The 12,831-nt window shown below is 41.0% G+C and overlaps 1 protein-coding gene across 7 annotated transcripts in view; it reads right to left on the reverse strand.

Annotated features, from left to right (window-relative positions):
• scube3 (signal peptide, CUB domain, EGF-like 3) overlaps positions 1–12,831 on the reverse strand; it is a 64,905-nt gene that overhangs the window by 28,372 nt on the left and 23,702 nt on the right. For all 7 annotated transcript variants that reach the window (XR_003297290.1, XM_026333117.1, XM_026333116.1 and 4 more), the window contains exon 4: positions 9,506–9,640. Coding sequence is in view for 6 of the 7 variants with exons in the window: in XM_026333117.1 (XP_026188902.1) it covers positions 9,506–9,640 (135 nt within the window). In the remaining variant the exon portion in view is untranslated. The remainder of the gene's footprint in view (positions 1–9,505; positions 9,641–12,831) is intronic.

Below are 12,831 nucleotides of genomic sequence, written 5' to 3' on the forward strand. Positions count from 1 at the left end.
ATACAGTGCTCCCTCTGCTTTGCTCTGTAATGTAATAAGACTGTTTGAGGGAGGAGACTGATGTTTGACTTATTTGTTGCGAAACGCTGCCACCACTACAGATGCAGTGACAAACCCCAGCTTTCTGGCTCATTAAAAACCAAACAGATCTCTTTTCCTTCTCTTCTGGTGAACAGGGAGGCAATGAGCAAGAAGACATCTCCATTAATGTCTCATTAAATCTGCTGTCAAAGTGAAGGGTGTTTGGAGGTCTAACTTTCTTAATTAGCTCAACTTTTATGCTACAAATTTATGTATTTGCATATGTGTGTGGAAGTGTCAACATCTAGGAAAGATCACATAACCTTGTGCACTCTTCCTGTAAAGTCCAAATGTAGTGTTTCTATCTTGACAACCTTCTGCTGTCATATAGTCTCTAGGTATTGGCCTCAAGAACTACAAGAGGAAAACAATCTCAGCTAGACAGTAACAACTTTTCCCATCACTCTATCCTTAATTATTAACAGTATGTACCTTAACTCTTGCCGCCATAACCTCCTTTAATTATGCCCTCTTATTTTTCATGTGTTGTGTCAGAAACCTGCCCTTTCATGTATTTCCATGCATGGCTGATGTCAGGAATCTAGTTTGAGTCTTTCTATACTTCAAGGAGCTGACAATTCAAGTGCAATAGACAATTCTGACCTCCTGGTTAAATACTCTCCATCACTTTAAGTCTGTCAACAAGTGTCAAAAGGTCATACAAGCCTCTCAAACATTCCTGCCTGGGCTCTTGTCATTCTTGCAGACAGGGTGAGCCGTCAGACACTAACTGCAGCAAAAATTCAGCCCTGAACAAACCCTGGGCCAATGCTGCAGCTATGAAGTTAAAAAAAAAAAAAAAAAAAAAAAAAGGCACGGGTAGTGACTGAGTAAAGTACCATGAATGAGCACCAGCAGAGCAGCTCCTTTAAAGTGCTGTAAATTTTAAAGCAAGTAATGTGGATATTTAAGTAGGATGTGGAATTCAGTGGTCCCTGCTCTTGGCTTTGTGTCTGCCTGAAGCCAGCAGAAGAAACATACGAACTTAACAGAGGATTGAATTTCCAACTAAGTAACCCCAGTGGACTTAAGATTACTTGCTAAGGTTGCATTATGCATCCCAAAACTTACTTCACTCCCCCTGCATTTTTATGTAGGCCTTCTACCCAAATGCCATCAATAACATGTCAGGCTGAGGCCAGATTCTGGGCCTTCAGCTCTCTGAAGACCAACAAAAGCCAATGTGTTGACACAATGGCCCTTTTCTACATGCCAGCACCAGATATTATCCAAAATGTGCAGTTCCCCCAAATTTAATGCCAAAGACCTTCAGTTTTTTATCATTACTAAATGATGGCAAGCATAGAGAAAAAAATTCATGAATGTGAAAGAGAGGAATTAAACCTCTAGTTTGTATGTCCCATGATCCACAAAACAATTTGCTGACCCATAAAACATAACTCTGTATGTAGAAACTTTTACTTATGTAAAAGCTATCACAAAGCACTTTATAGACAGAAAACTGGATAGGAAATAGAGTGCAAAGTTTGAGAACAGAAAAAGAGTCTTCTCAAACTGCTACAAAGAGACAAACCTGAGTGGATATGGGTTTTCTCAGAGCTCAGCACAGACACGCATCACAACTACTGGCTATGTGTTTAAACAAAGGAACACCGCAATAAACCAAGAGAGGGAGTGTTCACTCAGCCTCAACTTTATCCTTCCAGGACAGGTCATGACCTCTGTGCTCAACACCAAGAGGTGATGCTGTTACCAGAAGCCAACAAATCCCTTGTTTTACTTGCACACTGTAGGCTGTGGGGTGGCTATTTCAGGAATGGTCAGACATTCCTGGAAACATGCATATATATGATTTCTTTCCAAGTATTATATGATCCTTGTCAATCTGTAGACTAAATATGATGCTATAGCTAGCAGCTCATCTTAGGATAAAGCTTAGAAATAGGGGGGAAGAATCAAGCCTGTTCAAAGGTAAATAACCCTACCACCAGCTCTAAAACAGTGCTAGCAAAAAATGAACAACTGAACATGTTCTACTGGTATTTTTATGTATTTGATACAAATTTTACAGTGGTATGTAGTGCCTCCAGGAAATAGCCATATGCTTCCTTTCTAACCCTGACATTGATAAAACATTCACCTTCTCCCAGCTGCTCAACAAACTGACTGTCAGCTGCATAAATGAAAATATTACAAACCCATTTGAAAACTGTGTAACAAAGTTAAAGTTGACAGAATAATGAAAAGACTTCTTGGGAATTTTGGGGGTTATCAGATCTGTTTACTGTCGGTATCGCCATCAGACAGTGGACTCTGTGCCTGTTGGCATGAGGATGCTACATTTCTAGTGCTTACTTTTCCAATTCTTACCTAAGAAATAACAGCATGATCCTCTGGGGATAAAAGGACCACCATTAAGTTGTTTTTTTTTTTTTTTTTTTTGATTTCTTGAAGCACAATCAATTTGTGTGCCTGCCACCGAGCCAGTGGCACTTCGACTTAATAAATGAACTCGGCATCACTGCCTGCCAGGCGTGGCATTAAGTGCGCGTCTATTCACACAACTGTCTCTCTGGAAACCAGCAGGTCAGGATAACAGCAACAAAAAATAAATAAATAAATGAAAATAATGAAGGAACATATGGATTTACTGATAGTGGCAGCTCCTGTGGCCAAGTACTGTAAGTCTAAATGGATAGCCCTGTGGAGAGATTGATTAGGTTACACTCTATAGCAGGAAAAGTACATGAGAAGAGGTTGTTTCTCCAGCTCTACTAGAGTGAGACCAGCTCATAAGATTTTGCAAATATCTGCTGAAAACATTCTATACTCCAACCCACTAAAACATCTGTATCTTGAAAAAAAAAAAAAAAAAAAAAAAGGATTCTGCTAGACCACATGTTATGCACAGTAGCTGCAGGCTCTTAATGACTTTCCTTCTGAACTGCCTACCAAAAAAAACAAAAACAAAAAAAAACAGTAAATTTTAAACAGCAGGGAATTTAACATGACATAAGGAACTGTGCAAAAGAAGAAGTTAAGAAAAAGAGCTCAGATGCTGACTCCTGTGATCCTCAAACAAAAGCCCACAAGTTCTTTAACCGAACGCTGCAAGCTCTCTTAAATCTGAGAAACACATAGTGGAGAGAGTGAAACAATGGGGATGAAGTAGTGGAAGGCATGCAAAGAGTTTATAGTCTGCTCTGAGTGCTTGGAGCAGTGAAAAGAGGGCTCATGGTCCATGCTGAGTTGTTGTCATACATCTCAGTGGAGAGATGGTCCCCTCTTTGCTCGACACTGGCTGGAGAACATTAAGCAACAACTAGTGTTGGTTGGTTAAAAACTGAAAAGAAGGGGTCTAAGCATGGAGCCACCACACTATTAAAGCAACATTCCTTCCTCTTAGATAATGGGCCCTTAAAAGTTTTAATAGGAGGATAAAAATGTCAGCACATGGAAAGGAGAATTGGAAAGGAGCTAACCCAGAGCGGGTTGGGCTGAGCTGCGTTGCAGATGGTCAGACAGAGCAATGGGGGAAGCGGCCGGTCAAGGAAGTCATTCTTCCCCACCAGCTCAGTTCATAGAGAGCAAGGAGAATCCATCCAAGTGCTACTGTTTAGTCTGAGCACTGATTTTCTCCAGCTCCCAAAAGCCTTGTTGAGGCTGCTTTTTTCACACTCTTCCTCAGAAGTAGCCACTGGAAGCACAAACAACCAGAGTATGGAAAAAGCCAACATACAGCATTATCGACATGTCGCTGCCAAAGTTATTAATGTACAACTTTTAGTACATCATGCTCGTGAGAATGAAAAAAGCACATACAGTTACCCTACTTAAACTGATGTACAGTTAAAGTGGTACACTTTAACTTGTAAAACACAATAGACTTGCACTGATGTATGTGTATGCATTGACACACAAGTGTATTTGCATAATGTATGCATGTTGCACACACATTTGTGTGCATCTGCCCATCTGTCAGACAGTTGTGCAGCACCTGCTTGAGACGGTGCCACTCTCGCCCTCATTTTATCAAGGTCACCTCACTGTGCAGTCCCAAAGGACCCAGGCATCTTCCCAACAGAATAGATAACACTGCAGCAGACCAGAGTCAGGCTGCTAGCCTTCTAAGATATGACATACAGTATATTACTTTAGGGTTGCATTCTCTCCAAAATCAAAGGGAGAGGCAGCTGAAGAAGGCATCTGTCTCTGCAGAGCTCAGTCTGGTGCTCTGGTTAAAGCCATGACAGCCAAGTGTTAGTGGAAAAAACCCCATTGGCACTCAGACAGTCCACAGCAGCATGCTGGGCTGACCAGCTTAGAGATGGCCTTCAACAAACCCACAAGCAAAGGGGATGCCCGGCTCAAATGAGGTACGGAGAATTCAGTGGCAAGGCAGCCAACATTTGCTAAAGTCCAAGCCACTGATGTATATTTGTTCAAGGGTGGGGGCAAGAGGGGTGGGAGCATAGGGCCTGTGAAAGTCTGAACAAAGAGGGAAGATGAGGGAGGATAATCTAGGAAAGAGACAAGGATAGAATGACAAGGACCACAAAGTGGACAGAGAAAGACAACAGGGACAATAAAGTGTCCCATATGTGTATTGTTGGACTAAAGGGAGAGACTTAATACGCAGCAGTGGGAGCACAAGGCGTTCCCTTCGCTCCACTTCCCTAGAATAGGAAAAGAGCCTGGTTATACGGTTGGGCTGCAGAGCAATGGAGCAGTGACTTCTGCACTTGTAAAAACAATTCTATGGCCAATGAACAGACAGACAGGCAGGCAGGCAGGCTTACCAACAAGGGGAACAAGTAAGAACCATATCGGCTGCTCCACAGTGGGGCAACCACACAGCACAAGACATGAACATACATAAAAACCCTATAAAATTCAGCATCACAAATACAAAGAGTGCATTTTACTTTAGTATTAAAATTGTATCATTGCGATGATTCTAAACTGACCCTTTAGCTGCACATTACTTCATGAAATTAAAATGTGCAATGAAAGTAGGTTATATTATCCATTGGCGATAAGAAAAAAACAATAATAAAACAGGGATCAGTAATCGTGGCTGATTTCACACAGAAGGAATGTCATAGCTGCAGAGCAAACTGAGAATATGATTTGGCCATTTATTACGGCTTTGATCATATTTATTGGAAAATTTCTTCTACTAGAAAACATATACCCTGAAGTTGACATGCCGCAGTCTGCACCTAAATATCATAACAGAATGTGTCTGCATGTGCCCCCAGCAGGATTCATTTGAAAATGACTGTTTTGTGTGTGTGTGTGTGTGTGCGCGCCAGTGAGACTATGTCCATCATGTGCATTGTGCTGATATATTTGAAATTAAGAAAAAGAGAATGAGGAAGACAGAAAAGATTTGCTGAAATAGGGATAACAAACTCTTTGGGACACGAATGAAAGCTGTAAACATAGGAAGAGGTTTTCACTGACGAAGTCAACATTTCCTGGAAAGAAAAGTCTTACTGAACTGAAAAGAGCTAAAGCTCCACTTTACTTTATACTCCATAGTACACCCTCACCCAGGTGGCTGATGATTTGTAGAGGAATATGTTATACTATCTAACATGGTGAAGATTTAAATTGTTTGTTGTGACTGATTATCCAAAGAGTTCTCTCAACTGACTAAACAATTACAGGAGATGTATCATTCATTCTGTACATGTCTCACTTCCCTCCTTAATTGTTTTAAATACAATATTGCATGTCAGATGTCCTTGACTACAAACTTTTTTGCTGTTAATTTATGTCCATTGGTTTATAATTGTACACATTGGAGTCCTGACTGTAGTGGCCTATTAACAGGTTACCAGAGGTAAAGGTGACAGTAAGGCCTCCAAGGTCATATAATCAAAGGTTTCCACTGCAATGATCTTCAGACCATAATGAAATCATCAGGCTGAGTGAACCTTCAGCCTTCTTGCATCCGCAGCTTTCTTCACAATGCCACACTAATGCCATGTGACAAAGATATTTGATCCAGAGGGCTCAGCGTTTTAAAGTTACATGTCTCGTTTAACTGGTGCTTGTTCAGGTTGTTCATCTGTTTGTGTCTTTGCGCTGAGACAGAAGCACCGAACACATCAGTTATTATACGTATCTTACATAACAGTCCGTGCACACTTAACGTAATTGACCTGCTGGATATTCACAAATGTAGAAAATAAAACTTCTGGGTGTGTGGGTTGACTGAACTCAAATTCCTGAATTCCAGTGTGCTGTATCAAGTCACACACACATACATCCCTGTTATCCTCCTATATAAAAGACACAATAAATCAAACGCAGAGCAGTGGAACCCCCTCCTTGACCTAAATGGCATTCCTATCAACCACTAAGCACCTTGGCTGGCCTTACAAAGACTTTATTTCTTCACTGGGAGAAACGTTTGGGGAGAATAAATGAACTGTTACATTTTGGCCAGCTATACTATGGAGCCTTGATTTGGCCGGAGTTATTCCTGTTCAGGGGGGCAGGGGCAGGTCTAATAAGAGACAGGCCAGGAGAAGCCTTGTCATTAGCTGAGAGGCTGGCAGACCCCTGCTGCCTAATTGGCACAGGCTCACTGCTAACAAGAGCTTGCTACCAGCAGGGGAGACAGGTAGCGCCAGACGCTGCAGTGACCAGCTCTCCACTGTCCCGCAAAGAGTCCCAGACGTTGTCCAGGAACACCTGACCTATTAATGAAAGATATGGAAAGCTGATGTCTTTTTAATGGGAACAATAAAGCTCCTGAACAAACTGCACCTCAGGCTTTATTCTTTAAGAAGAGACTTGGCAGGATGGATGGAGACTTGCATTTAAAAGATAGATTAGCTCACTTTTTATTTTCCTGCTTTTTTCTTGAGTCATCTGTGCATCATTTTTCATCTACCGAGGGAAGTGATATTTGCAACAATTTTGTGAGCTTATGTTCAATAACATTAGACAGTAAGCCACTTCCTCATCATTTCCATTTTACCCAGAGAGCAGCAATAATAAGCAAATGAGCAGTTTGTTCTGTCAGTCTTTCAAAAATAATGAAACAATGACAGGGCAGTAATGTGATGAGTGAGGGACGTTTATAGATTTATGGCAGCTTTAATCTCTGATCCAAATGGGTCTCAGCTGGAAGCAATAAAGACAAAATTAATATGGGAAAGGAAGATTAACAGGAACTAGGGGCATTTATCAAGAAAGAAAGAGGAGACGGCGAGATTGGCGAGAGCGGGCCAGTGCTTATAGTCTGCTTCTTACACAACCAATGTAGTAGTTGTGCTTTGAAACACATGATCCAGCTTTTTACTCCTCTCAAATAACACTGTGCTTATGAAATGTAAACATTGACAGATCAGTAGGCCAGACTGATCTCATAAGCCAGATTTCCAAGATGATTAGCTCACTGTCCTGGGGTTGTCACAAGCAGTTAAGCCAGAGGAGATATGAGGAGGGCAGCGATGAAGATACACTTGGACCCTGTTGTACACCTTGTCTGGGCGCTCCGAATTAAACAGCATTCCTTTAAACTTCAGGAATCATAAAATATATAACACCACCCCAGCACAAACTGGCAAAGCTGGGGATTCTGTAGACAGCAGGATATGAATAAATGTGTTTTGTAATAGTGGTAACAGCTGCGCATTTTCTCTGATGTTGTTTGTCACAAATGTATATTTTGAAATCAATGACCTAAATTGCAGAATGTGTCTGCGTTTAAAGATGAACTGAAATTAAAATTCATCTTTGCAGCAGAGAAAGGAAGAAAGCTGACTTTTACTTCACTGGTTAAAATAAGATTACAGAAACAAGTATGCTATTCTTTTTTCTTCAGTGACAGCAGCCTTACATTATTGTTCTCCAGGGAACTTGAATTTTTGGGTTATGTCAGTACTTACATGAGAACATAAAAAATTGGCGTGGGCAGGAATTAAAAGCTGCTTGTAAAGTTCCCTCAATTCAAATGGTCACACAGCTGGCCAACCAGCAGAGGTCCGACATTGATTTTTTGCCTCACCTGTTATATCAGACCATGATTCAAACTATAGAAAGTGGGTTTTCCATCTAAAATGTGGCACAGATTTTCAGTGGAGTTACAGGGAAATCAGGAAAGGAAATGCAAATGAATGTGCAAACATGTTAGTTCCTAAACATAAACAGCCAGGAGGCTGTCATTAAACCATTAAAGAGTAGAGGGTAAAAGTAGATGACATAATTAAAAAAGCACCAGTCAATCTTCAAATGGTTGGGAAAAAACAGAAAACATGATGAAACTAATACAAAAAGCAGGTTGATCCTCTTGAAAAACCGAAAGATATACATAAGAGCAACAGTCAGCGATTGAGTGTGACAGAGGTGATTAGCCTACTTGTTTCCGAAACTAATAGTATAAGGGATTACAACATGAAATGAAATCATAAAAATCACAGTTACCTGACTGTTTTCAGTAACACACCATGGGTTTGCCCTTTTGTTTGCTTGTCTTACTGAGAGCTAGAAGATGAGATAAGTGGGCAGCCATATATATATACTATATATATTCATGTTTGTGTGTGCACAATTTTAACAAACTGGAATGGATCTGCTACAAATACTGTCTTGGGTTTTTTGTAAAATTGCATGACAATACGGATAATTCCTGACAGCTTACTCAACTTTAAATACAGCTATGACATAACGAATGTATGTACGTCCATGGTGCTCCTGTGTGAGTAAGCCTGGGAGCAGGTTGGCTCTGTACCTTCTCCTGTCACGTCTCCATCCCACAGGAATTCTCTATAAACATGAGGTGTGTCTGCCCCAAGCTGTACCTTTAATTGTTTTCTCTGCTCACAGTCCCCTCAGGCCACTCTCATACCACAGTTACCTTAAAATGCTGCCAAGCACAAGATTGGTTCAATTTGAAAGGGTGGATAGAAAACAAAAAGAGATTTCTCCCTGTTCTGTTTTTACCTTCAGAGTGGAGACACTTACCTTTGCTTCCTTTTTATTTAGAACTGTAGAGGTCGATCCCATTCTAAGTTTAATCTTCACAGCTCATTATATTATTCAAAGATGCCTGGATCTGAACATCTGCATGTTAAATACTTATCCCCCACATACAGTAATATCCAGCCTAAAGCTAAATTCACCACCAATTCATGTGTGTGTAGACACTTGTATGACTATTTTTGTGAGGACCAGTTCTTACAAATTTGGAGTGAGGACATTTTGGCTTTTCGTCACCCTGACACACTTTCAAAGGGCTACTGTGTTTGGGGGTGAAGACATGATTTTATGGTTTGGGTTAGAATTAGCTTAGTTTAGTAAAGTGGTGGGGTTTAGGCATGCAATTGTGACGGTTGAGGTTAGGATTAGGGTAAGTGATGTTTAGGAAATACATCATGTTAACGAGGGTCCTCTCAACTAAAAAACACCAATGTGTGTTGTGTGTGTGTGTGTGTGTGAGATTAACCTTTAGGCCTTTGAATACACGTATGCTGGTTGTCACTCAGGAGGAATCCTTCTCTGCAGCGGCATTCGTAGCTGCCCATCATGTTGACACAAATCTGCTGGCATCCGCCATTGCCTTCTGAGCACTCATCCACATCTGCCAGGAGACAGACAAAACAAAATGAATACGATCACTTCAAGGCAGACAAATACTACACAGAATACTGTTTGTCTGAAGGTCCAAGATCAAGTCATGACCCATTAAACACACAAAGAGCTGTGAATCAAAATCAGACATATATGACTGGAATGCAACTACAGAACGTTAGAATTTTATTGAGGATAGGGATGATACAGTTTAACATAGTTTCAATACAGAGGATGCAACTGAACTGCTGTACAGAGAGTTTATAACTATTGCTAATTCTCAACTCTTGTCCCTAGTTGGGCTTTAACATGACAAATATAAACAGCCAATACATTTAATCACTTTAGAATTATATCTACTTAAGTAAAAGTTTGTGTATCAAAAGCTTCTAAACTAACAGTACAGTAACTTTTGAAACACAAGATTTAACATTTGTTTTTAATCACTGATATTCAATGTGATATGACAACATGATAAGACACTTCAGCCATGGTAATGGCTTGGTGAGACTGTAATTAGGCACGTCTTAACATTTACTAATTAGCACTACACACGTTGTGCAGCTGAGGATAAAAACAGGATCATCAGTCATGAGGATTCATGCTTAGAGACCATGAATATTGGTATAAAATTTCATAGCAATCCCTGGAGATTAATTTAACAAAAAAGCTAACAAAACCAGTGGTTGTGATTTAAGAGCAAATGTCATACAAAGAGAAAACTTAAGGTACAAAAAACATATTTGGATATCAGGAAAAGAGGAAGACTACATGGCAGCCCACCACAGTTGCACTGAAAACCCCCAACTGTGCATAACTAAGCCATGAAAATGCTCATGCAGCACAATCCCCTGGCAAGTGGGAAACCTGATCCACCTGGGCCAGAGTACCTACTGATGACGAGTGTCTGTCAGCCCCATGACAGAAGGAATGCAGAACGAGGGAGAAAGACAGGAAAAGAATGAGAGGAAAAGTAGAGATTGAAAAAGAAGAGAGAGAACGAGACAACAGGTACCCATGTAAATCCACCCTAAGTGCATACAGAGGTAGAGCATTTACAAAGGGGCTGCCTGAGGCCTCTTTCTGCCACAAGGACATGTAGGAAAACTGACCACAAACAAAGAGTTGTTGACTTCATCTCCAATGATACTAAATTGTGCACTTCCTGCTGTTTTCTCCTAACTGCAGAAAACTTTTCTTTCTATGTGAATTGATAAAGAAATGAACAACTGTGGGTCTATTCATTGTTTGATATATTTGTATAATTACAAAATGAATGGTCTTGCACAATGCCATTTTTTCTTGTCTGGCTTGCGTGACTGCGCTGTGGCTTTGGAGGTGACTCTACATATTCCCTTGTCCAAGGTCTGGGCTCTGTCCCTCTTGAGTCACCACACTGGAACCTTATCCATCCCTCTGCTTGATGCATCAATAATCTGCTGTATACACAAGGGTTTTTTTTTAATAAACCGTCATGCAAAACTAATTTACTGTCTATTTGTCCAGTCTGAGAAGGTCTCTAGATTAAGTTTCCTTTCAGGGGAATTCTCAGCCCGGCACAGTTCGAAATGAAACTTCACTTTGTCCTCTTCTTTTTCCACACAGGAACACAGAGATGTGGATACAAGTCAAAATGTGTATTCAACAAAAGCACACACATACACACACACTCTCTCTCACACACACACACACACGCACTCACACACACTCTCACACACACACTGTGCTGACAAAGTGGCACCCGAATAGACAGAAACCTCTAGGGTTGATAAGTAGGTTGCAGGCAGGTAACACTCATGACCCTCATCGGCTTGCCAAGTCTGCTGTTCTGTTCTCACATTCCATCAGCAGAGCCGTCTCCTTCCTCTAAAACCAACATGTCGTGTCAGTTGAGGTCGATGGGAAAAGGATCATTCTGCAGCCAGGTGAACCAGGGCACAGAGAAACAAACACTGTTCAAAAAAGTTAACATTTAGGCTTTAAGTCACAGTAAAGGAAAGGTAGTTCTTAAAAAAAAAAAAAAAAAAAAATGTTGGCCAGACTTTCATTCAACTGTCTGGCTGCTTTGGTGTTGACCTCATGGTCTCATCTCTCCATCATAAAAGCAGCAGCAACAGAGAGAAGACCTTTGAGCTGACGAAAGCTGCCAGCAACCTACAGCTGCACCTTTGCAGATAAACTGTTAGCAGGCACCAACAAAACCAAAACTCCACAGCTCATAGAGGAAAACATCGAACACACACTTTTTCTCTCCACACACACACACTCCAAAACTTCATAGATGTAAATGCTACACAAATACAACAGTCTTTAATGCATGCACAAAATGCCCATGAGATATGCAACCGGCCTTGGGGAGTTCTCTTTCCATACACTCAGCGCATCAATGAAGGTTTCATTTCCTGATTCCTTCATCCCTTCAAATGAGGCGTCGCCTGTCAGTAGATTTCTTCTGTTTAAATAGCTCCCATAATTGCCTGTGTTGTGTGCTGGGCAGGGCTAGCGTCCAAAGCAAATATTTCCAAGCAGAAAGGGGTTCTGGCATGGGCCAGGAGAAGTGCTCATGTTATTTAGACTTAAAACATTTTTTAAAAAATCTCTTGAGAGGTTGGAAAAAATGTCTTAATCAAGTTTAAAGGGCTGCCTCATTTCAGAAAGAAAAAAAAAGAGACATGTCTCTCCTCTATCCCTATTTTACTCGAGGAGACGAAGGGAAAAGGAAGGTTCAAACAGAGAGAGATTAAGAGATTGGTCGTGTTTGCCGAGACCATGTCTGCTGGTTTCTCAGATAGCCTTGACTGTATATATAACATTTGGCCTTGCACAGAGCTTTAGAGCCATGTAAACATAGTGGTTGCCTTACAGAAACTCCCAAACACTTACTCTGGAGCAACTTTGGGGGCATTTATTACTGAGATTTTTTTTTTTTTTTCGCCTGGCCAGGGCGAAAACCTACTGCTGTCTGTCATTAAAGCTGTCCATGCATCCATCCCACTGCTTTGCTTCTGTCTGGATCACACAGACCTGTCTCTGTGGTCTAGACAGACCAGAGACAAGGAGGTGAGCAGACAGACACTGGTCTCTTTGGGCATTTCATTTACAGGAGCTGCAGAGGCACATACTCTGTAATAAGGCAGCAAATCAGAGCCATGTGCAGTGACAGGCAGCAAAACATTTGGGGGACTGCAGGGGCCAACTGTG

Source organism: Mastacembelus armatus, chromosome 7, assembly GCF_900324485.2.
Source record: "Mastacembelus armatus chromosome 7, fMasArm1.2, whole genome shotgun sequence".
Taxonomy (NCBI): domain Eukaryota; kingdom Metazoa; phylum Chordata; class Actinopteri; order Synbranchiformes; family Mastacembelidae; genus Mastacembelus; species Mastacembelus armatus.